At 40.9% G+C, this 26659-nt stretch overlaps 1 protein-coding gene across 36 annotated transcripts in view; it reads left to right on the forward strand.

The window, feature by feature from the left end:
- Positions 1-26659, forward strand: part of EPB41L3 (erythrocyte membrane protein band 4.1 like 3) — a 149176-nt gene that overhangs the window by 87132 nt on the left and 35385 nt on the right. For all 36 annotated transcript variants that reach the window (XM_045041438.1, XM_045041439.1, XM_045041440.1 and 33 more), the window contains 5 exons: positions 10108-10212; positions 11626-11668; positions 19453-19528; positions 21614-21832; positions 22167-22254. In XM_045041438.1, coding sequence (XP_044897373.1) covers positions 10108-10212; positions 11626-11668; positions 19453-19528; positions 21614-21832; positions 22167-22254 — 531 coding nt within the window. The remainder of the gene's footprint in view (positions 1-10107; positions 10213-11625; positions 11669-19452; positions 19529-21613; positions 21833-22166; positions 22255-26659) is intronic.

Below are 26659 nucleotides of genomic sequence, written 5' to 3' on the forward strand. Positions count from 1 at the left end.
ATCAGGGCAGTGCACCTTTGGGGGACCCCATGCAGGGGTAGTTGTTTCCAGGTCAGCTGAAGGCCATGTACAACCAGCCCCTCACTGGGCCCTTCTCTGTGTTTGCTCCTCCCAGTCACCACCTTAACCTGCTAAGGAAGCCGTTAATGTTTCTGTGCTATTACAAAAGGGGAAGCCAAGACATTTATTCACCTACCCGGGCTTATTCTTTAGTAATGTAGCAGGTTGTAGAGGACAAGTCCATATTTAGCTCTGCAAACGCAAAACGTCATCCCTTGGAAAAGAAAAATCTCAAACTCACAAACATTTGTTTTGCATATCCATGGCTTAAAATTTAGCAAGGTTTTTTTTATCATGGTTTATCATTTCTCATTTGTACCATTTTATTCCAGCACTGGGCTTGTTTGTCGTTTCTTGAGAACTTATATTTCTTTTTTTTTTTTTTTTTTTTAATTTTTTTTTTCAACGTTTTTTTTTTTAATTTATTTTTGGGACAGAGAAAGACAGAGCATGAATGGGGGAGGGGCAGAGAGAGAGGGAGACACAGAATCGGAAACAGGCTCCAGGCTCCGAGCCATCAGCCCAGAGCCTGACGCGGGGCTCGAACTCACGGACTGCGAGATCGTGACCTGGCTGAAGTCGGACGCTTAACCGACTGTGCCACCCAGGCGCCCCAGAGAACTTATATTTCTTAAGAAAACTTGTTGGATTAGAGGCCCCTGGGTGGCTCAGTCCGTTAAGCATCCGACTTTGGCTCAGGTCATGATTTCATGGTTTTGGGTCTTGAGTCCCGTATCGGGCTCTGTGCTGACAGCTCGGAGCCTGGATCCTGTTCAGATTCTGTGTCTCCCTCTCTCTCTGCCCCTCCCCTGCTCATGCTCTGTCCCTCTCAAAAATGAATAAACATTAAATATTTTAAAAGCCCGTTGGATTACATTTTAATTATGCGTGTGCATGTACATAAATTTTATCATAATGTAGCTATGAGTGTGGGTACAAGAGTCTTAAAGGAAACTAGGTCTAAACTCATTCTGCAAAGTTACACATTTTCTTTAAAAAATGGCTTTAGGGGCGCCTGGGTGGCGCAGTCGGTTAAGCGTCCGACTTCAGCCAGGTCACGATCTCGCGGTCCGTGAGTTCGAGCCCCGCGTCGGGCTCTGGGCTGATGGCTCAGAGCCTGGAGCCTGTTTCCGATTCTGTGTCTCCCTCTCTCTCTGCCCCTCCCCCGTTCATGCTCTGTCTCTCTCGGTCCCAAAAATAAATAAACGTCAAAAAAAAATTTTTAAAAAAATGGCTTTAGAGTACTCATATTTAAGATTTTAAGTCATAAACATAATTTAAAGTGACCCTTTCAACCATGGCTACACGAATCACCTAGGAATCTTGAAAAACGTGTAAACACCTTGGGGCCAGCTTCAGAAATTCTGGTTCGATGAGATGGGTTTCTGGGCATTGGCATTTTTAAAATATGCCCAGGATCCATGGTTGCAAACCATGGCTTTAAACTAGTGCTTTTACAACATTGGTTATGATATGCTAATGAGTAAAATTTTACATGAAGTTTTATCGCGTCACCTTTTTGATCTCTTAACGGTGTTTGACCGAAACGAGACTCCATAAAAGATGAATGTAGGATGCTGCTGCCGGAAGGCTCATCTCTGTGGTCAGTAGGGATATAAGCTGCGTACACAGATAGGCAGCTGTGATATAAGGCAGAATATGGCAGGTGCCTTCTTGGTGCTATATAGTGCCATAATATCCAGAGGAGAGAGAGAGAGTGGCTGGGAGGACAGGAAATGCTTTAACGAAGTACAGTAGAGAAGCGTCATGACAATGAGAGAGACTTGACATGCAGTGGGCAGAGTAAGTGGGGGACATTTAGAACGTCAGTATGGATAGTACCTGATACGATTGAAACACATCAAACCCGATTCAATCCATGAGTTCATAGTGGTCATTTAATTGATGGTTTGGGATGATGCAGCAAGGAGCTCATTATCTTGAAACTGGATAAAGGAGCAAAGGAGTGAGCATTGATCCTAACCTACCTTTCATCATGAAACTGTGTTTATGCAGCAAATAATCCTGACAGAGAAGTAGCTCCTCATAGACATACTCCGACTAATAAATGCAGGAGGAATCATTAGGATTCATATATGCTCATCTTGCAACTTCAAATTAATGGATCTAGGGCAATGATCATCAGGGGCTGCTAATATCACAAAAAAGGCAAGTGTCACTTTTTGCCTCCCGATGAAATTGCATAGCATCACTCGATGGAAAATAGTCAAACCAGAATCAGATCAAGCTTCTAGATTTAACTGCCAAATTACAGGAAATACAGGAGACCGAGGAACACGTGAAGTTATACCATGGAGATGCAAACAGTAAGGTCTAGACTGAGGGAACTCTACGACCTGGTCTCTTACATTAATTCCAAGGGTGAAGCCAAGATAAATGGAGAACTTGCAGATTGAGGCTAAAGAGATACGTCAGCCAATTACAGCGTATAGACTTCTCAAACGGAAAAAGAAATAAAAATGTTTGAAACAATAGGGGAAATTAAAACACAGGCAGTCTCTGACTTACGGTGGTTAATGTAACTGGCTGTTTTTTGACTTTGATGGTGTGAAAGTGACGCTCGTTCAGTAAAAACAGTATTTCAAATTTTGAATGTGGATCTTCTTCTAGGCTAGTGATATGTGGTAGATAACAGGCTATAGTAGCCGCTCCCAGGCAGCTGGGCCACCAACGGGGTAAATAACCCATACACTTTACACCCATTCTCTGCCCTTGCAGCCCTTCTGTTGTTCCCTAAACCACCTGAGATACTCAATGCTTGATTACAGAATGGACTTTGTGTCAGATGACTTTGCCCAACGATAGACCATTGTAAGCATTTTGAGCACGTTTGAGTGAGACTAGGCTGAGCTATGATGTTTGGTAGGTTAGGTACATTAAATGCATTTTTTAACTTAGGGTATTTTCAACTTACCATCAGTTTGTGGAGCATAACCCACTGTAAACTGAGAAAGAAAGGTCTGTACTGACTACATATTTGATGATACCCATGACTGCTAATTTTGTTTAAATGTGACAAAGGTATTGAGATTACTTTTTTAAAAAGAATAGAGGTGCCTGGGTGGCTCAGTTGGGCATCTGACTCTTGGTTTCGGTTCAGGTCATGATCTCATGGTTTGTGAATTCAAGCCCTATGTCAGGCTCTGGACTGACAGTGTGGAACCTGCTTGGGATTCTTTCTCTCCCTCTGTCGCTCTACCCCTCCCCTGCTTGCTCCCTTTCTCTCTCTCTCTCTCTCTCTCTCTCTCTCTCTCTCTCTCTCTCTCTCAAAATAAATAAATTTTTAAAAATAGGGGCGCCTGGGTGGCGCAGTCGGTTAAGCGTCCGACTTCAGCCAGGTCACAATCTCGTGGTCCGTGAGTTCGAGCCCCGCGTCGGGGCTGGCTCGAACAGCCTGGAGCCTGTTTCCGATTCTGTGTCTCCCTCTCTCTCTGCCCCTCGCCCGTTCATGCTCTGTCTCTCTCTGTCCCCAAAATAAATAAACGTTGAAAAAAAAATTAAAAAAAAAATAAAAGAATAGGGTTACATACTAAGACATAGAGGTAAAATTATTTGCTGACATGCTTCAGAATAACCAGGGGAAGGATGAAGTGAGTGGAACTCAAGGTGACCCAAGCTCATGGTCCTCAGAAGGCATTTGTTGAGGTTGGGTGACAAGTTTACAGGGCTTCATTATATGTCCGCTCTACTTTTGTATGTGTTTGAAATTCCCCACACTAAAACATTTGCAAGTGATTTTTAAAAAATACTCTTCTAGGGGCACCTGGGTGGCTCAGTCGGTTAAGCGGCCGACTTTGGCTCAGGTCCTGATCTCATGCTTCATGAGTTCCAGCCCTGCATAGGGCTCTCTATCAGCACAGAGCCCACTTTGGATCCTCTGTCCCCCCTTCTGTCTGCTTCTCCCTCTCCCCCTCCCCATGCACGTGTGCGCACACGCTTTCTGTCTCAAAATACTTAAATGGCTCTTCTAATGGACAAATAAAAATAATAAATTTTATCACGGACTTGCCAGAGGATGCTGGTTGATGAGCAGTACAATTGAAAACTAATGTTTTACAGGCACAGTTAAAGATACTGAATGACCTTTGACTTGGGGGAAGTTTCATCGATGCTGCCGAAAATCTTATTTTGTGTGCTTGTGTTTGAGTAGTGATGGCAGCTGTGTCCTTTCAAATTTAGCGCTCAAAGAAAGCAAAGCCTCTGAACCTCAGCTAATCTGCCGTTTTGTTGTTTGCAGTTTGGATTTCCTAGTTGTGCAGGGTAGCTCCTGAGCAATCACTTCACTCCATCGCCCAGCCTGTGTTTGTTACCAGATCACGGTGGGTTTTCTTGCAGGCATTTTATTTAGACTCGGGGTTCCTGTGTGTGCGCACAGAATACAAGGCGCATGGCAGCTTTTCCTAGGATGATTTAATTTTACCATTGGCATGTGTTGTGATTAAAGTTTTTGATTTCTTTAAAATGTTTAGTCTTAATAAAAATTTCAAGTTTTCCAGTATGGAGTTTCATCAAAAACTTAAAAACAGAACTACACTACGACCCAGCAGTTGCACTGCTAGGTATTTATCCAGGGGATACAGGCGTGCCATTTCAAAGGGACACATGCACCCCAATAGCAGTGCTATCGACAAAAGCCAAAATGTGGAGAGAGCCCAAATGTCCATCCACAGGTGAATGGATAAAGAAGATGTGGTGTATATATGCATATACACACACATACACAACGGGGTATTATTCGGCAATCCAAAAGAATGAAATCTTGCCATTTGCAACTACATGGATGGAACTAGAGGGTATTATGCTAAGTGAAATTAGTCAGAGAAAGACAAATATCATATGATTTCACTCACACGAGGACTTACAGACACAGAACAGATGAACATAAGGGAAGGGAAGCAAAAATAATACAAAAACAGGGAGAGGGACAAAACATAAGAGACTTTTAAATATAGAGAACAAACAGGGTTACTGGAGAGGTTGTCGGAGGGGGATGGTCTAAATGGGTAGAGAGCATTAAGGAATCAGCTCCTGAAATCATTGTTGCACTCTATGCTAACTAACTTGGATGTAAATTTAAAAATAAAAGTAAAAAAAGTAAGTTTTCATTTACTCGTGATAAAAATAAAATCATTTGGAGCTCAACTTTGTTAACCTTTTTAAGTGTTTAATGAATTATTAACCATTTAAAATAAGGCATTAAGTATTTTTGTCCCTTTTCTTCTCCTTTTAATGAATAGAACTTTCTTGAGCAGTTTTATGTTTACAGAAAAATGAAGCAGAAAGTACAGAGACTTTTCATATAACCCCCTCAAACTCTCTTCTCCCTGCTCCCCTCTTTCCCTGGTTTCAACATTTTATATTAGTGTGCTACATCTGTTGTAATTGATGAACCAACGTTGATACGCAATTATAACTAAAGTCCATAGTTTACATTAAGGTTCACTCTGTGTGGTATAGCCTATGGGTTTGGACAAATGTGTAATGACATGTAGCCACCAACATAGTATCTATCCAGTGTTGTTTTACTGCCCTGACGATCCTCTGTGTTCCACCCATTCACCCCTCCCTCCTCCCTAACCCCTGGCAACTGCTGATCTTTTCATGGTCTCCATAGTTTTGCGTTTTCCAAAATGTCATATAGCTGGAATCATACATACAACCATTTCAGATTGGTGTCTTTCACTTAGTAGTAGGCATTCATGGTTCCTCCATGTCTTTTCATGGCTTGATTGCTCGTTTCTTTTTAGTGCTGAATAATATTCCGATGTCTGGATCGTAACAGAATGTATCCACTCGCCCGCTGAAGGACATCTTGGTTGCGTCCAAGTTTTGACGGTTTTAAATAAAGCTTCTATAAGAATCGATGTGCAGTCTTCTGTATGTACATAAATACATGAGTATGATAGCTGGATCATATATTAAGAGTCTGTTTAGTTTTGTAGAAACTGCTAGACTGTCTTCCAAAGTGGCTGCGCCATTTTGCATTCCCACCAGCAAGGAATAAGAATTGCCGTTGCTCCACACCCTTGAAAACATTTAGCGTTGTCTGTGTTTTGAATTTTAGCCGTTCTCATAGGCGTGTAGTGGTGTCTTGTTTTAATCTGCAATTCTCTAATGGCATATGATGATGAACATCTCTCCACATGCTTTTCTTGACATCTGGATACCTTTGGTGAAGCATCTGTTCAGATCTTTTGCCCGGCTTTTAATTTAGTTGTTTTCTTATTGTTGAATTTTAAGAGTTCTTTGTGTCTTTTGGATACCAGTCCTTTATCAGATAAGACTTTGCAAATATGTTCTCCCAGTCTTTGGCTTGTCTTCATTCTCTTAAAGTTTTTCTCTTTTGACGCGTTTCTCCTAATGTTCAACACTTTCATGAGGCAATTTAGAAAAAATTTAAATTAAAATAGTTAAGAAGGAAAACTGTTCATATTGCTTGGGGAATTTACCATTCTTTAGATATTTAAAGTCTTTGACTCCTGGGGTGTAATATCCCCATTTACTTTATCAGAAACAGAAACCTCAGTTTTTAGTGGTGAAAAGAGGACAGAAAGAAAGCAATCCACCATTGGTTTGTTACTCTAGGAGAGCAAAATCGACTTTTCTGGATGTTCAGGGGTTAACACTGAACAGTCTGAGCTATGAATGCCCTTGAGTCAGAGACATGACTTAACTCATAGGAAACAGCAAACAAGACTGAAAACTATTATCTTCTCTGGTTAGGTAAATTATCCATTAATTTAGAAAAACCTCTGTCAACATTTATTTAACCTACTCAATTCTGACTCATTATGGCTATATATAAACACACCTAATGACAGCAAAGTACCTAGATTAGATTTGATCACTTAATGAATATCATGTCTTCAGTAACTAAATATTTAATGTAAATTATTTAAAAGTTTCAGTCTGATTGTTGAGCTTTAGTTGTATTTTAGGTGTTGTTACCTAAAGATACACACATGTATCGTTAAGTAGAAATAACTGCCTTGCAAAGTTGAACAGTGTACAAAAATAATAATAATCTGAATTAGAAGAGTCAAGAATTTGGGAGAGTTGGGCGTAATCCTATCGAGGGCTGGAAAATAATCCCAACTCCCTCCACTGGCAGTCTTTCTCCTCCCACATGCAGGAGGGTGCTGAAGCCACATCTGGGCTCCGTGGGAAAGAGCCTCGTACCCCTTAGTAATGTTTGCCACAATGCAGGGGACCCAGTCATAGCCTCGAGCCCATGGCACCCTTGCTTCACAGACTCTTGGATCCTCACTCAGGGATGAGGAAATGAGGACCCAAGTAACTTAAAATGCTCTTCCAGCGTCACCTAGCTAGCTGGTGGGTTGTGGTGATATTTAGGAGGTAGGAATTTTAGGGTTTACGATAGCCATCTCCAGTAGACCCCAGACAACTAATCTTGCTTCTTAGGGGGGGGACAGACAAACAAACGCCAGCGTAAAGAATGGGCCGCTATGTAATTGTCTTAAGAACTGTTTGTAATGTTCAAAATAGGTTCAAAATATTCGGTGAGAAAAAAATCCGGTCGATTCAAGAGAGAGCTATGAATCATTAATAGAAATCAAATTGTGAGGAGCCAGAAAAGTAAGATCTAGTTAGTACAGTGGTCTGTCCTTCAGCTAATCCTCGCCACCTGCTAGACAAAAGGAAGACCACAGCAGCCAGAAGACCGCTAACTAAGACAATGCCCAAGGCAGCCTGCGGCATATCCAGAAATGATTCCACCATTGAAGGGCTGCTGGGTCAGAGAATATTGGAGGCTCTGTAGAGAAGAGTTTCTTTATTTGTTTTTGCTTTATTTCTACTTACTGAGAAAGTACTTGGGCCAGACTCTGGTGTATCGGGTGGTGGGGGGAGAGCGCGTGTGTGTAAATATTGTGGTCTGGGTAGTAAGCAGGCAGTTCACTATCTAAAGAAAGCGCAGGACATGTTAATACTGAACTGCCTGTTGGCACCACAAGGAGTTGTCTATGTGCTCCGTCAGCAAAAACGCATACACAGTAAGTTCCACGTTATGTACCCTGCCCCGTGTCAGTCACTTGGGCTGGAAGAGCTAATGTTTATGGAATGCTTGATATGTGCCATCACTGGCCCAAGTTTGAATTCCTTGTGTTATTTGAATGTCAGCCATCCCAAAGAAGAGGGTGGTACCACACACATTTGACAGAGGGAAAAACAGAGAGGCTCACATAGCTGCAAAGGGCCTGATGAGGAGTCAAACCCAGGTTGATCTGCTAAAGCCACCACTCGGCCATTACATAATGCTGCCTCTCTCATCTGCCTTTCCTGAACTTGGGTTCTTGTCTGTAAACTGAAGATAATACCGGTAGAGGCATTGGAAGAAACAAATTTTTATGAAAACTTTATAATTTGTTCGACGTTCAGAGATGATATGCTGTTTATTAAATAAAAGATTCAAACCAGTGAACAGCATTTCATTGTCATACCATTTATTCATATCCATGCAACAATGTAGTTTTGCTATTTTCATGCATTATTAAACTTTTTTCAAATACATCATTGAGTATTTAGCTAGATACAATTTAGGCTTTACTTTTGTATCATAGATTTATCTTTTTTTTTCCTAAATAGTCCTGCTTCAGGGGGCTGAGCAATTTACTTCCAACATCATTATAGTTGCTTAGTAATAAACAGCACTTACAGGTTTCTGAATTTTTACTATTTTGGCATACACAGTGTTTATCAATTTTCCTATCTCTCATTGTTACTGTATTAAATCTTAGAGGTAAATGTGCTTAATGTATTGGGGTGAAATGTTGGCACTGTCCAAACGAAACGTATTTTAATTGTTGCCAGTTAATCCATCTCTGTCTCCAAGACCAGGTTGAGAGACCTTTGAAGGATCCCATGAAAATATGATACTGGGTATCACAGTAAATTAAGCTAATAGATAGTTTTGTTTTTTTTTCCCCTCAGATGACTACCTTTTTCTCTTCTCCAAATGACTGTGTTATGGTTAAAATATATATGTATAAGTGTATAAATGATAACTAATATATATGTATAAATGATACACATTTATCATGTATATGGTAATGTACATGATTATATGTATAAATGATATGTATATGTATAAATGATAACTATATAGATGTATAACATATACTTATCTATATATGTATAAATAACTATATAGATGTATAACATATATACATGTATATATGTATAAATGATAACTAAAATGTTTAGTTATGTGTATGTATGTATAAATGATATGTATATATGTACCTTATATGTATAATGATACCTTATATGTATAAATATATACATTTATATCTTATATGTATAAATGATCTATGTACATCATTTATACCTTATATGTATAAACGATAACTAAAATGTTTAAACTTCATGAACATTTAATGTTTAATAGGAAGGATTTCTCAGAAAGAAATTCAGAGAAAATTGAACACTGTAATACAAAACTGAAATTTGTGGCCAAAAAAAAAAAAAAACTGTAAAAATAAACCAATGAAGTTAATGGGCTTTAGAAGGCAATCGGTAGCTAGAATTTCTAAGTGAGCATTGGAATAGGAAGTCTTAAGGGGAAGTCTGCCTAAGATAAGGGATGGGTTCGATTCTTCAAATGTGGTCATGTGGGGACTGTGTTAGGGCATTCTGAAACATGGCTTTTGTTGCTCCTTTGTACTCTTTCACTCTCAAGATTTTTCTATTTCACAAGATAGTTGAGGCTTCTAAGCCCCACATCATTTCCCCAGCTACTTCTATTTCGAAATCATCAGCAGGTTGCCTGAACTCACTCAGCGGTACCAGTGAGTTTTGGTTTCATTAGTTGCTTGTCAGCGCAGAGTTTTGTAGGCGTGGGCCCACATTGTTGAACCTTTTCACTAGTTAGGAGATGGTGAAGTGGTCAGACTTGAGTGTCACATACTGAACAGTTACAGCAAGCAATATTTCAAATTTTATTGATTCTTATCTGTGGCAATTGAGAGAACTTAGTGTGTGGACTTGTTTTTGTTTTATTTTCCATAGAAACGCTCCAGAGGCCAAGTGCTCTTTGATAAAGTATGTGAACATCTGAACTTGCTAGAAAAGGACTATTTTGGGCTTACGTATCGAGATGCCGAAAACCAGAAGGTGAGTCATTAAAAGCAATACAAGGGGCGCCTGGGTGGCGCAGTCGGTTAAGCGTCCGACTTCAGCCAGGTCACGATCTCGCGGTCCGGGAGTTCGAGCCCCGCATCAGGCTCTGGGCTGATGGCTCAGAGCCTGGAGCCTGTTTCCGATTCTGTGTCTCCCTCTCTCTCTGCCCCTCCCCCGTTCATGCTCTGTCTCTCTCTGTCCCAAAAAATAAATAAACGTTGAAAAAAAAATTTTTTTTTAAAAATAAAAGCAATACAAAACGTATGTCTTGAGTATTGCTGCAAGAAAGGGAATGAGAACTGAACTGGTAGATCATTTTCTCCATCTCCCTCATCCTCCCACATTTACACCTTTGAATCCCAACATGCTGTTAACCACCTCATTTCTTTATTAAAGATATTATTGATAACTTCCTTTAATCTTGACTATTCCAGAAACAGTAAGTCGGTATTTCACACATGAGTTATTTATGGTTCCAGGAAAGCATCTTATATGGTTCTTTTCTTGGATGAGGTTTTTCAGTGGATTTGAGCCCATGAAAATCAAATATATTGATACTAACTAACATAGAAAACGTATTCCCTGACTGATGTCCTGTACTTAATTCATCTTTGTATGCTTTCATAGCCTTACAAAATCAAACTATGACATGGGTCGTTTGCTGACCAGACCCCTGTCTAATGTATTCAGCAGGTATTTAACATAATACTTCTATAGACTCTTACACCTGAGTAATACAGTCTATTCAGGGCTTTGTCTCACTGATTCCCACAACTACCTGAAAAATAAAGAAGAAGAAATTGTTTCTGTTGTATTTGTGCTTGAAACTAAGTCACAGAAATTTTGCTCATAGATGTTACTTTGTTTTGACGTTGTGCATTGAATCATACTTAATACCTACCCAATTCACTGAACAATGTCTAACTTCATTACTAAACAGCTGAGTTTTCTGATGAGGAAAATAATAAATCTCAAGTGAGTGTTCATTTGTTAGAACACTGTGGCTAAGAATCTGTAACCACAGAAGTCACTCTGTGGGCAAAGGCATCAGTATGTCAACCTACATGTGTCTTTAATTTATTCTAGTAACTTCTTTGAACATAGAATCCACTATTGTATTTCTCCCCTGTTTCTGCACTGGCTCGAATCTTTGAACGTAGTGTTGTAAAAGAAAATTATCTTGTCATGCACGAATTGTGCATACACACACATTGTCTCGTCACACTGGTGCCTGAGCCCTCGCAGGGCCTGGGGAAGGGGCACCGGAGGTGGGGGAAGGTCGTAAGTCCAAGGGCCTGCCAGCAACGTTTCCCTCTCAGATAGGCTTAGTGCATGTCTCTACCTGAGCATCGTGAAGTTATTTTTATTTTTCTCTGTTTCAAATTCAAACTGTCATTTCCTTTTCAGAATTGGCTGGACCCTGCTAAGGAAATAAAAAAACAGATTCGAAGTAAGTTCTTTTGGATTATTTTACATGGAGATGCGAAATGAGATGTTCAGAGAGCATGGTTGTCTGACTTGGTGGCCCATACCCACATAGCTAGTGAGAACACTGATTTTTTAAAAGATTAAGATCTCAAATTTTATCTTTGACAGGTTGGTCTGGCTTAAATACCCATTTTTAATCATCACAGCTCAGGAATAAAATGACTATGACATTTGACCTATTTCCCTGCTTGTGCACAGCGTGAAATGTGATTTAATCAGGTGATGCTGCAGTTGACAATTAACCATTTAAAAGTTCCAAGCTTAATGTTAATTAAGCCTAACTGCCACAAAAGTATAAAAGTCAAGTTAAAGGTAATAGTCACTGACTAGTTGAGAAACAGAGTAACAAGTCAGACTGAAGTTTACTATCTGGTAACAGCCTCTATTCTTTTTTTTTTTTAATGTTTATTTTTGAGAGCGAGAGCAAGAGGGGGTGGGAGGGGCAGAGATTAAGGGAGGCACAGAATCCAAAACAGGCTCCAGGCTCTGAGCTGTCAGCACAGAGCCCGATGCGGGGCTCGAACCCACAGATTGAGATCATGACCTGAGCCGAAGTCGAACATTTAACCGACTGAGCCACCCAGGTGCCCCAACAACCTCTGTTCTTGGTCCCTAAAGGCAAGTTAAGAAATGCATATTTCCTAACAGACAAAACAATTGCAGGAACAGCCCACGAAACTGAAATACAGGTAGCTAGAAAGTATGAGACAAGTTGCTACATCTTACTAATAGTTAAATGCAAATTAGAAAGAGACATCCTTTTTCACTTAGGCAGGTTAACAAAGATTGTACAAGTTTACTAACGCACTGCACTAGCAGCTACGTGCACAGCTAGTAGAGTGTGAATTGGTACAACCCTTTAAAGAGGGTACTGGGTCAGTATTTATTAAAATTTAAAATGCACTTGTTCTTTGACCCCAAATTTTACTTGTAGAAATTTATCAAGGATTTCCGGTGCCTTTGAATGTGCTGAGATATTAGAACACACCATGTTCTAATGAAAAGTAATGAATAGTGAAATGGCTTAATAGTAGATCTCTCAAAAAAAGGTCATTGTAATGTAGATATTAGACTAATGATTTTGTATACAGCTAAACATGTTTATCATATTTTTAGGAGAAATTTGATATATTTACTAATAAGAAACTTGGTAATCAAGTTTTTCATGGAGTTACTAAAAGCAGATGTGTTGAATATGTATCCTAATATGTTGCCCATAAAGTCTTCTATATTCATCTAATTAATGAAATGCTATTTCTTTCTTGGGTGATTTGTAATCACAAAAAGCCCTTTGAAAATATTTGGTAGAAATAAATTGGGACTGGGGTGCCTGGGTGGCTTAGGTGGTTAAAGTGTCCAACTCTTGATCTCGACTCGGGTCATCATCTCACAGTTTGAGTTTGAGCCCCGCGTCGGCTCTGTGCTGACAGCCTAGAGCCTGCTTAGGATTCTGTCTTTCCCTCTCGGGGCCCCTTCACTGCTTGCTCTCTCTCAAAATAAATAAACTTAAAAAAAAAAAAAAAGGAACAAGAAGAAGAAATCGGGATTGAAACCAGGGATAGCTCCAGTTGTGAAAACACTCCTTTTCATTCCGAGTCCTAATAAAAAATGTATGATGATGAATGTGTCCTAGGAATTTTTTCATGGAGTTACTAAAAGCAGATGTGTTGAATATGTATCCTAATATGTTGCCCATAACGTCTTCTATATTCATCTAATTAATGAAATGCTATTTCTTTCTTGGGTGATTTGTAATCACAAAAAGCCCTTTGAAAATATATTAAATGTCAGGGATGAGTCACAATATTGGTAGAAGAAAAGCTGTATAAACATCTATTTTCTTCTCTCTTGCTAATGGAATTCTTTTCTTTTTCCTTAACTTCCCATTTATCCTGTCCTCTGAGAGAAGAAACAGGGCAATCAGAGCTGAGATTTAAGGGATATTTTCATCATGCAGCTTAGGCGATACTTGTGACTGCAACATAAAGAAAACTAAGTGATAATCCTGCAGATAGAGGAGGAAACAAGGAATATTGGACCTTTTTTAAACTGAATCTGGTATTTTTATCTGTATTCCTTATTGTTTCCCATGCACCAACGTGCCCTCTTTCCACAAAATTTACATCCTATCAACGCAAAGAACTGTTAAATCAAATGGAATTATTGTACCATCATCTCCTTTTCATAAATATAAATGAAAGCCAGGAAATAGAGATCAAAACCACAAGGAGATATGTATCACCTTACCCCTGTCAGAAAGGCTAGTACCGGGGCGCCTGGGTGGCTCAGTTGGTTGAGCATCTGACTCTTGATTTCGACTCTGGTCATGATCTCATGGTTGTGAGATCGAGCCCTGTGTGGGGCTCTGTGCTGAGCACGGAGCCTGCTTAGGAGTCTCTCTCCTCCCCTGGTCCTCTCCCCTGCTCACGCCCTCATGCTTGCTTGCCAGCTCACTCGCTCTCAAAAATAAAAAAAATAATAATAATAAAATTTTAAAAAGGATAACGGCAGAAAGACAAACAACAAGTGTTGGCGAGGATGCAGAGAAAAGACACCTGTGTGCACTGTTGATGGGAATATAAATCAGTGCCGCCGCTGTGGAAAACAGTACGGAGGTTCCTCAAAAAACTAAAAATAGTACTAACATATAACGCAGCAATTTTACTTCGGGGCATTTAGCCAAAGAAAACCAAAACACTAATTTAAAAAGATATACTCACCCCTACGTTTTATCACAGCATTATTTATTTATTTTATTTATTTCTTTTAAATTTTTTTTAATGTTTATTATTTTTGAGAGAGAGAGTGTGTGAGGGGGACAAGGGTAGAGGGAGAGGGAGACACAGAATCTGAAGCAGGCTTCAAGCTCTGAGCTATGATCACAGAGCCTGACGCAGGGCTTGAACTCATGAGCCACGAGGTCATGACCTACGCTGAAGTCGGACGCTCAACCGACTGAGCCACCCAGGTGCCCCTATTGCAGCATTATTTATAATAGCCAAGATAAGGAAGCAGCCCAAGTGTCCATGGACTAATGAATGAATAAAGAAGAGGTGGGGTGTGTGTGTGTCTGTGTGTGTGTGTGTGTGTCTGTGTGTGTAAAATAAAAATATTACTCAGCCGTAAAGAAGAATGAGATTTGCTATTTGCAACAGCATGGATGGACCTCGAGTATATTATGCTAAGTGAATTAAGTCAGAAAAAGACAAATATCGTATGGTTTCACTTCTGTGTGGAATCTGAAAAACAAAATAAAGCAGAAACAGATCTACAAATACAGAGAACTGATGGTGGCCAGAGGGGAGGTGGGGTGCGGGGGGGGGGTGGTCATGGGCAAAAATGGGTGAAGGGGAGTGGAAGATAGGGGCTTCTGGGTGTGGAATGAATAAGTCACAGGGATGAAAGATACTACATAAGGAATATAGTCAGTGGATTGTAATGATGATGTGTGGTGATAGATGGTAGCTGCATTTGTGAGCGCAGCATAGCATAATGTCTAGAGTTGTCCAAGCACCATGTTATATATCTGAAACTAATGTAACATTGAGTGTCAAATATACTTCAGTTAAAATGCATATACATACATATTTTAGAATACATATACTTTATTTATTTATTTATTTATTTATTTATTTATTTATTTATTTATTTATTTAAATGATTGAAGGAAGTTTTCTTTTCATGCTATAGCTCCACAGTATGTCTGTAGAATTAGGTCTTCTCAGAGAAGGGCAATCAACCTGATATGTTAAGTTACTTAAGAATTTAAGTTACAGGGGTGCCTGGGTGGCCCAGTTGGTTGGGGGACCAACTTCAGCTCAGGTCATGATCTCAAGGTCTGTGGGTTCAAGCCCCGCGTCAGGCTCTGTGCTGACAGCTCAGAGCCCGGAGCCTCCTCCAGATTCTGGGTCTCCTCTCTGTCTTCTCTTCCCCCCTCCCTTGTGTTCTCTCTATGAAAAATAAACATTTAAACATTTTTTTAAAAAGACTTTAAGTTACTAATTGATGAGAAATAGAAAATTCTGAAACTGAAGAGTTTGTTCTTATCAAAAAATTATAATTCTAGTCATTTTAATGCAGACCAGATGTTAACATTTCTAAAAATACTGTATTTTGTGATGTAAATATATTTATAATATAATCATTTCATGCTATACAGTATATGGTCTATATAGTGTATATAGTAATTTATAGTAATTTTATGCCATGAATGCAGCATACTTAAAAATTCAAGATTTGGTAGCCATACAATACTAAGTTAGAATTTTCTATAAGAATGAACTCTTCAGTTTCATAGTTTTCTATCATAAATTTGTGATGAAATCCTGTGTTAACATTTTAGGAATATCATTTTAACACATTCACGTGGTTTCTTGTTTCTAACCAGGGCCATCATCTGAGCAGATTCAGGCTTGTGAGCCCATCATTACATAATCATAGTTTCCCAGTTGATTGGTTTCTATAAGATTCTTTATGGGAATATATATTCGAGCCGTAATCTGCCTCTCTTGTTAATTTCAAATCTTATGCCTCATTTAACTAGATTTTTTTTTTTCTTGATGGGGGATAGATTGTAGTTTCCTTAAACATCCCACTTCAAAGTATGGTCCCCAAGCCCACCTGTCTTGAAACCACAAGGGGGTTTATTAAAACCACAAGTTCCGGAACACCTGGGTGGCTCAGCTGGTTAAGCGTCCAACTCTTGATTTAGGTTCGGGTCATGATCTCACCGTTTCGTGAGTTTAAGCCCCATGTCGGGCTCTGCGCTGACAGTGTGGGGCCGGCTTGGGATTCTCTCTCCCCCTCTCCTCATGCTGTCTCTCACTCTCTCTCAAGATAACTAAACATTAAAAAAAGAAGAAGAAAAAAAAAACCACACACACACACAAGTTCCTGGGCCCGTACACCAAATCTCTTGAATAAAAATCTCTGGGTAGACAAGGGATACAGGAGTACTGATGCAGAGGGGCACTTGTACCCCAATGTTTATAGCAGCACTCTCAACAACAGCCAAATTATGGAAAGAGCCTAAATGTCCATCAACTGATGAATGGATAAAGAAATTGTGGTTTATATACACAATGGAGTACTACGTGGCAATGAGAAAGAACGAAATATGGCCCTTTGTAGCAACGTGGATGGAACTGGAGAGTGTGATGCTAAGTGAGATAAGCCATACAAAGAAAGATACCATATGTTTTCACTCTTAGGTGGATCCTGAGAAACTTAACAGAAACCCATGGGGGAGGGGAAGAAAAAAAAAAAAAAGAGGTTAGATTGGGAGAGAGCCAAAGCATAAGAGACTCTTAAAAACTGAGAACAAACTGAGGGTTGATGGGGGGTGGGAGGGAGGGGAGGGTGGGTGATGGGTATTGAGGAGGGCACCTGTTGGGATGAGCTCTGGGTGTTGTATGGAAACCAATTTGACAATAAACTTCATATATTGAAAAAGAAATAATAAAGGCACATTTAAAAAAAAATCTCTGGGTAGAGCCTAGGAATTGCCATTTTTAGCCAGCACCTCAGGCCAACTATAGTTTGAAATTTATTTTCCCGCCGTGTGGATTTTTGCATTGAAATATCTTTCTTCTACTTTTATTATGTCTTAGTTTCCAACCTAGAGTGTTTATCTTAAATTTATCATGAGATTGTTTAATCGCATTGCTAAACTATTCATTGGATTCGAGGCATACTTTGAAATGGATAAAAATTATAAAAGAGAAATAAATCCATTTCTCGTAACTAATCCGTTAACTTTCCTTCCAGTTGCTTGGGGGGAAGCCAGCTCTCATTTATGAACCTCACCATTGGCAAGCAGTGAGGAGATCCATCATAGCAGAAAATGAATAGGAATCAATAGGAAAGTAAAACCAGATCCGACCATTTTTCAAGTAACAAAAGGACTTGGAAGAATAATCACTGGAAATATATTAGATTGACCGATAGCTTATAATTCTTACTGCCCATGTTTCAGTAATATTTTCTGAGTGATTTAAAAATGATATTAAGCAGCCAGCGATACCTGGCCTTATGCCACTTCTTTAAAAGACAACTCAGGGAGTGATCCTGCCGTGTGGGATTTTAAGTATAATATGAATGGTAGCATCAAGAATATGCTAGAACTAATAAAAGTACCTGTGCCGTTAAGATAGAATATAGGTATCCTCTGCAGCTAAGAGTGTTTGCCTCCTTCGCAAGAGGGTGACCCAAAGAAAGCAGCTAGCACTTAAAATGCTACCCCTTTCTTCTGGATGTTTGCAAAGGACTTGTGGAGAAAATGGAAGTTTCCAGAAGTCAATTAATGGGGAGAAGAGGGTGTTAGGGCATCTTTGGGGAATATCTGAAGCATAAGGGCTGGACTGTGAGGTCACAGAATCACAGAGTGAAAAGAGTGGCTACAGCTTGTGGTGTAGAGGAAAGGCTTCCAGCATGGAAGCCAGGGAGACTGGGAGGAATTTTTCAGGAGCACATTCAGAATATAAGCAAGGTCTACACTGTGGCACTTCTGTGGTTACTACACGGAGGGAACAAATGTCTGGTGAAGGAACAGCCAGACTTTAATAAGTTCCTGCCATAAAAGGCCAGAAGAGAAAAACGAAGTGAATGTGAATTAAAGGAGTGATCCGTTAGAAAGTACATGAAGAAAAGAAAAGGCTGTTTTTCCTTGTTTATAATGATAAACCACACACAATTAGAGACAGTATTAATAAAATGGAGAGTTGAGGGGCGCCTGGGTGGCGCAGTCGGTTATGCGTCCGACTTCAGCCAGGTCACGATCTCGCGGTCCGTGAGTTCGAGCCCCGCGTCAGGCTCTGGGCTGATGGTTCAGAGCCTGGAGCCTGTTTCCGATTCTGTGTCTCCCTCTCTCTCTGCCCCTCCCCCGTTCATGCTCTGTCTCTCTCTGTCCCAAAAATAAATAAACGTTGAAAAAAAAATATTTTAAAAAAATTTTAAAAAATGGAGAGTTGAGTAGAACTTAATAACGTTTCAAGCAGAAGTGTGGACAGTACAGAGAGTACGTGACTGTAAGCTGACACCTGGTTGATTCTTTTCCTTGCTGGAGAGGCCGAAAGTCGATGCCGTAGGATAAAGAAAGGCAAGACGTTAAGAGCATCAGCCCAAGTCGTGGCCTCATAAGGAGGTGTGGAACTTAGTAAAGTACAGTTAATACATTCAGGCCTCTCTTGAACCAGACATTTCCCCAAGTGAGAAAAGAATTTTCAGCAGCCTAGAGAGCAGCTCACATAAATATTGACCACAATAAACCTTCCGTTAAAAAACATCTTGAACGGTTCCTTGACGTGTATTGTAATGGGATTTGACCTGCAATGGCAAAGCAGGAAGGACAAAGGAAAGGGGACTGTGCCTGTACTCTTGGTCTGTGAGCTATCCAGAATGTCATAGCAATAGAACCAGTCAATTCCGGACTTGTCTGATTGAGGATTATCCGTACCATTCCTGTTTTGTCCCTCTTCCAAAGGCTTACCCTCGTCCCTGAGAAAGGGAGGAAGCCTAGTCAATTTCCAAGCTAGTTAGAAACACCAGTACAGGATTTGGGCAAAAGCCTAAAAACTAGATGAAGTTTCAGACCTATCTGGACTTCATTTGATGGAGACTTTCCGGTTTTCCACTTGGGAGCAAAGGTTGCCTGGGTGTTAGTACTTGGAGTTGAGGCAGTTCTAACTATCAGAATAAGAAATACAAAGGGCTTTTCTAAGGTTCCATTCTAATGTCTCCTCTCTGCAGGTGGTGCTTGGCACTTTTCATTTAATGTGAAATTTTACCCACCAGACCCCGCCCAGCTCTCTGAAGACATCACCAGGTATTTGAAAGTTGGCTCTGAAAAAAGGCAGGCATGTCGGGAAAACTGCTTCTCTTTATTCTCCGGAGAAAAGCGTGCTTACTTCTGGTAACCTCACAGTCATCCCCACAGAAATGGCAAACCAAAGGCAACAGAGTGAGAACAAACATCTGATGAGAAGATTGGCCAAATCCTGTCTGTTCACAGTGAATCTTTGGTGCTAAGCTGATCGTTCCCGCTGCCTGACCGTGGCGGGAAAACACACAGCCCTGAGAAACTGTCATCCACCTGCCACGATCACAGTGGATGGGATTCAGCATTAAATGATACAGCAATTTCTAGCAGTCCTGCTCTCAAACTCCGAGTCAAAAAAAGTGTTCATGTGTGTATCATTTTTTAAATAGCTGCCGTGTATCAGATTGGTTATATAAAAGGCATAAGCATTTAAGCAGCGATTTAAAAAATGATACATACATGCACACGTATGATACACATAAACGTGTACATTTAAGAGTTTATTTTCCATGACCTGTCTAGACAAAATGATTAATTCATTTTGGGGAAAGAAGACCCAGAGAAAGGAATCGAATGTAAAACTATTCTTGTGCGATGACTGAGCTCTGGGTGTGAGTAGAGTTTCCTTTATGAGGCTGGCCTGGGTTTGCTGTGTGTTCTGGGCTTTTCCACATCCTGCCTTGGAACCCCCGGCTCTCGCACCCTGGTTGGCAGTCAGTTTGCAGCCAGTCAGGGTGACGTTGTGCCATGTGTGCTGGGTTTTCTGTGTAAGCCTCACATCCTCCTTGGAGGGCTTTTCAGAAAAGGGAAAGGACTCAAAAAAGCTCTGGTGCCTTGCTATGAGTAAAAATAATTCCAGCAGGCATGTTAGGAGAAGGGCAAAAAATAGTTACAGAGGATTTCTTTTACATGTGCATGAAATCGAAGAAAATGTAGGATTTTTTTTATTTAAAGATAACTTTTTAATAATATTGAGGAACCACTTAATTGTGGCTAATTGATTGGTTATAGAGCCAAATACACCTGGATTTGAAATGCAGTGCACGCACGGTTCCCATCTATTTGCGCAATGTTTACAGAGTGAGTCTGTATTACATGGAGTTTCCTTCACATTTAGAGGGGACCTTAAGACTTTAATCATAGTCTTCAGCTTCAACCGATTAACAGTTTACCTCTTATATGAAAGGTGTTTGTATATTTTATTATACCTCTATGCTGGGCCTTGAAGAGTATTTTTAAACGTCATCAATGTTAACACTTACCTTGGGGTCTTCTGCAGTTAGTATTAGATCTATAGATCTTGAAAAGCAGAGTAACAGGGGAGATAAGTCTGCTATTAATAGAGATACTTGCATGATTTCTTGGCCAAATTAGGTGGAACATGTTTTGTATTCCGTGAATAGAAAGCTGTTTACTTTTAATGAGGAGGTTCTCAGATTTTAAAGTAGTAAGACTTCAGAGTTAATCTTCCTATCAATTGGATTCTAGGAAGTCCGCTAAATAAAAAAAAAAAAAGAGAGAGAGAGAGAACTTGAAACAGGAGAAATTGTTCTCATAAAGAGACCACTGCATGAGGAATGCAGGAGGTTGAGAGCAGAGTTTATGATGGTGTAGCTGTTGAGTTAGCTGAAATCTGTCTCGGTCGTAGGGCAGGACCTTTAACCGAGACTTTAAAATGAAACTTCCTTAAGGCTAGTAGAGACCTAATAACTGCATTTAACAGCACCATTTTTGTATAATTCCCCCAACCAGAGATTTCAGTGAGTGTGTTGAGGGCTCATTTATTTGATTTTAAATGTTAGTCCTTGTAAAAGATGTTAAAGAAACAGGTCTTGAGGTTTCTTTTACTCTGTGCTTTAGTTATAAAAGCTTGTTTTATTATGAACATTGGCTTGCCTCTAGATGCCCTTAAATATTGTATTTTGTAGCCAAGCATTTTCCCCTGACATCCCAATCAAACTACAGATGAAGGAAAATTCTAGTGAGATTTTTCAACAGGAAGAAATCGCTTACAGTACAATATGTATCAAGTGGCCTGCTTTTCGCATGTCCTAACGCTGGCTTTTTGCCCTGTCTTTTGGTTCCTGGAAGGTACTACCTCTGCCTACAGTTGCGAGATGACATCGTGTCCGGAAGGCTGCCCTGCTCCTTTGTCACCCTGGCCCTGTTGGGCTCCTACACTGTCCAGTCAGAACTTGGAGACTATGACCCAGATGAATGCGGGAATGATTACATTAGTGAGTTCCGCTTCGCCCCAAACCACACGAAAGAACTGGAAGACAAAGTGATCGAGCTGCACAAGAGCCACAGGTCAGTGCAGAAACCCTGAAGACATGCGACATAGCGTGTGCCTCGGTGGGTGAGCCTCACTGGTACCACCTGCTTTTCCCAGGACTGGGTTCAGTGGCATGCAGGTTGGGACTACAGCAGAGTGAGGTTCTGTACTTGGTACAATTCTGGGTAGTTACATTGTGGCTCCGATGCTCTTTGAGAGCCTTTTGTCTTGTTATTCTCCCCCACCCCCTGCCGACCACAAACCTGCTAGTGCCTCTCCGGGGACTTGCTTAGTATCTAGCCAGGGGCTAAGTGGGAAATATTACAGAGAGCAAAGCAGCATCGTAACACATTTTTTTTTTCTTATCAGAGGAATGACGCCAGCAGAAGCAGAGATGCATTTCTTGGAAAATGCCAAAAAGCTGTCCATGTATGGGGTCGATTTACATCATGCCAAGGTACGCATTTTTCACACCCCAACCTTCCTATTCAGTTGTATTAAATTCAAGGTTATTATTAACACAGGCCGGTGATTTTTACTACAGGCATTATAAACAAAAACTGGGGGATTCCAATCCGTGCTTGCTTTTAAGGCCTACTCAATGGTAAAGCACATTCAGCTCTCTGATACTTGGACTGAAGGGTTTGCTCTGCATGGCTCAAACTCCCATTGCTCCTGGCCTCAGCTCCTGAAAGGTCACAGTAGGCAAAGCCTCCGATTGCCTGTTGGTTCAGTTATAAATGTATCTTCACATCGCAAGCTCCTAACTCAGCCCCCTTCCCTGTCACAGTTTTGTCTCCCACTTTGTGCCAACACGTGCCCTTTGCTTCTGCCAGATCCTGTCTCTGCCTTTTCCCTGAATATGCCTATCTTTCTTTGGGCTGTCCTCCTTCCTGTCTACCTGTCCAACCTTGGCCAACTGTCTAAGACCCAATCGTCACATCTCTTATGTGCCAAGTGCTCTTTATGCCTCTGTCCTGGGTGATCCCCCGGCACATAGCAAATACCTGTTAAATTGAAATAACTCTCTAGAACTTGGGTTCTCTGACAGACAATCAGTGCTTTGAAATAAGGTTATAATTTTGAAGTTCAACTAAAATTAACCCCCCAAGCTAAGGCTTGCCTAGTTGATTGGCGGTCGGCGAAATGTTAAAATTCTATCTTGGCTACGGAGTCTTTTGAAGAAGTTGGGACCAGGCTGTAGGAGGGTTAAGGTGGCGAAGATGCGTAAAGCTGTTTACTTTTCCCAGAATCTCTGTATTTTTCAGCAGTGAGAGAATGACTGTAGGGGCTATTAGTCTATTATTTGAGCAGCTATGAACAAAAGTACTTGAGAAGCACAGGAAGCCTTACGAAAACTTTCATCCAAAACATAGGAAGTTTGTTAGGATCGTGGGGATGGATTCTGGAACTTTTAGTAGCCTTAAAAAGATGAGTGTTTGAAGTTCAGAGGCAGTTTCTTCTGACTTGGGCTGTCAGGAGACTATCACTCCATATGGGAACGTGCCTTTAGTACTAACAGACTGCATAGTCACCAGTTTTAGGACCCAAGGAACACGCAGTTAACGGGCTTCCAGGCATTCAAGTATCTTACACCGTCAAGGTTGGGGCCAAAGAATGAAGAGAGTTTCAGCTGGCTCGCACCAACCCAGGGGACCCGTCTATGATCTGCAGGCTCTGTTGATGCTGGAAGTAGGGCCCCTCCCTGGTTGGCTCTCAGTGAGCAGACTGATCCCCACTGAGTTTGGACAAGGAAATGGTGGCCATCCGATAAACACAGGTTTGATTGCTTATGTCTGCAGACCATGCTGTAGATCATACAGGACAGGCACTTCCAAGGCCTGAAGGCCTGAACACTAGCAAAATCTCATAGACTCGGCTGGGGCATACCTATCTGAGGGATGTGTCGGTACATGGAATGCTGAGCTCTTTGACATTGGTGTGTAATTACAACAGCAGCTATAGCTCTATTTACTTGCCAGTTTGTTATTCTGTTTTTTCACTTCTTTCTCACTCAGATCAGAAAATGTCGTGTATTTTATGCTATAGAAGGCAGGATGAGGATTTAAAAAAAGATAGGGACATACGCTAAGATTGCTTTTCTCTTCGAGCTTTTCCCTAGGTGGCTAACAGATAAGGAAACAAGAAGGAAATGAAGGTAGCCTGAAAATTCGAGCAAATTGAAAGCTTGTTTTTTGAGTTACATTACTCACGATGAATCACTTACTGCCCAGGAAAAATAAATAAGTAAAAGATTAGGGCATACATTTGGGGCAGTACAGCTCTAGATTTATCAGTGCTCCTATCAGTACAAATAAAAATCACTTAACATTGCTATGGCTACTAAATTAAAATAGATCCCTGCTTTTTCATTCACTAATATGATTTGAAATCACGCCAATTAAAAAGAAGGAGTTAAGGAAGCACCAGTGCAGCCTATTACAGGATTTCATCTGAATATTAAGTATAACGAATGTTCAGCTGCGGACTCCCAGTTTCTGGCACAGCCACACTCCATCATTTCAAGGAGGAAATTTACTGAATTAAATTAGAACTGATTTCCGGTTATAAGTGAGATGCTTCTCTTCTGTGGATGGTATAAAGCCCTGGGCTTTAGGGCCTATTTAGAATTTCTGAATTGTGATTTTGGACTCCATGGCTCTGTATAAAGAATACATAACATATTATTAGATGCGGGTCCCTTGTTTTGGAAAACCTATTCTAAATGCTTTGTCTTTTTTTCTTAGGAAGACTGCCTCTGCTTGTTTGTCATTTAATGTCAGTCTGAGTAGGTGCTGTCAGAGTCATTTATTCCATATAAGATTCTGAAATACAGATAAAACTCCTTATTGGGTAGCCCATGGACCGAGTGATAAGTGAAGGATGCAGAGTTTGAGCAGTGATTTTAAATTAAGGGAAGAGTACACTCATTTGTTTTAATTATGATAGACTGAGACCATCCAGATCTCCCTTCAGTGCTCCCTGCTAAAGGGAGCATCTAATGTGTTTATTGGTAGGGAAACACCCACGTCCCCAGTAAAGACCGCGGTGACAGCTTTCAGTACAAAAAAATTACCAAGCTGACGTCAGGACTACGGGCTGTGGCAGAACACTTGATAATCAAACGTGTTACTCTGTTGTTACTTCGGAGTAACGACATGGAAACGTTGGTTCAGTTTAAAACCCCACCTATTCCTGATGTTTTCTTTCTTCCCTTGCCCTCTCTTTCAACAAACGTGTGATGGCTTAATGCCTGCTAGGGAGGTGCTGTATGACCGCTGATTGGGCAAAGGTAAAACAGAGCTCCTGCCCTCAAACAGCTTCCAGTCTTGAGGAGAGCAAGGTGTGGGAGGGAGCTGATTGGAGCGCCACTTGCTTGGGGTGTGCTGGCGACGACAGAATGATACAGGGACGCAGGAGGCCTGTGTGGTGGAGAGGAGGGGTCAGAGGAGGCTTCCTCATCTTCCCCAGGAAGGATTCTGGCTTCTCGTTACTCAAAGACACTACTGGGTGATTTAAAAATAATAATAACGACGAAAGAGCTTTTAAGTGTCCTTACTGCCATAGGTCAAAGGCCTAGTTCCCCAACTAAGCTCTGTATTTATCACCCAGAAAGCGAATCAAGGACCTTTAATCAAACAGTCCTCCCCTCATGCCTGCATTTCTGCTCAGGGCGCGAGGAGTCACCTCTGAGCGGCCCTGTGAGCACATTGGCTGGTTCTGAAGGATCAATAGTGCCAGCTATTTGTCAGTATCAGGCTCTAGCTCTTCCAATTGCTCGTTCAGATGAAAGCCCCTGATAAATGGTGGACAGTTTCTGGTCTTTGAGCTCTCCTCAGAATTTAATTATGTGGTAATATCCTGCCATCAAGTATTTCCACTTGTGTAGAGTAATTTTGTACCTTAATGGAGCGATCTGTTTCCAGGGTAAAATATTTCATTTTAATCCAGTTAGATGGTATTTGTAGACTTAAATTTCCTAGAGATGGACCGAAATATTTATTTTTGATTCTGGAAATGTTCATTTTCTGCCTTGCACTGGCAAGATTGAGGAAGTAAATGCCCACAGTGGGGATGAGTCAGACTCTCCTGTTTGGATTCTTCCATATCCCCCTCCCCTCTTCACCGCTGCAGAGTGACTCAGTTCCAGGGACAGTCCTGCTGATTAATATGTGGCAGAAGACCTCAGCTTCACCTCCTATGTGCCCCCTGCTTCCAACATCCAGTGTGACAGGGAGATGGGGACGGAGCCTCACACACAGTCCTGCCTTCTGTCCTTTGTGTCTCCCCCACTCAGGGCCACCACATGTGTTGATTTTACCCCGTTTCACCCAAATACAACATGTGGGGGGCATAGGCTGGACACACTCGGTCTCCTGAGCTTTATATGACCTCCCTGATGACCTCTGATCTCTGAGACTTCTCATCCCACATCGCTAGGAAGTGACCTAAAGGTGAAGTAAATGTGCCAAGTAGCAGAACAACAAGCTATAAATGTAGCATGCTCCCACTTAAAAAAAGAAAACTATATACCTATAGAAAATGTGCTGATATTCATGTATGTGAACCGGTTTTCAAATGTGACTGCAACTGGGCAGTGTGTGTGTTCCAGGCACGTTGGGGAAGTACGCTCATAATTTCAAAAATGATTTTATATTTAAATTTCACTCTGACACTAATGGTATGTAAAAAAGATTTTTTTCTAAGGCTCTCTTTTAACGGAACAAACTCCAGAACACTCTTGAGAAGGGGCAGAGCCTCTCTGTTAGTATACATATCAGCTGAACGTTCTATCTCTGCAGCCAGGCTGCTCATATTCAACTGGGAAGGACCCTTCACCTCTCCATTCCTGAAAAGTGTCC

This window comes from Felis catus, chromosome D3 (genome assembly GCF_018350175.1).
Source record: "Felis catus isolate Fca126 chromosome D3, F.catus_Fca126_mat1.0, whole genome shotgun sequence".
NCBI lineage: Eukaryota > Metazoa > Chordata > Mammalia > Carnivora > Felidae > Felis > Felis catus.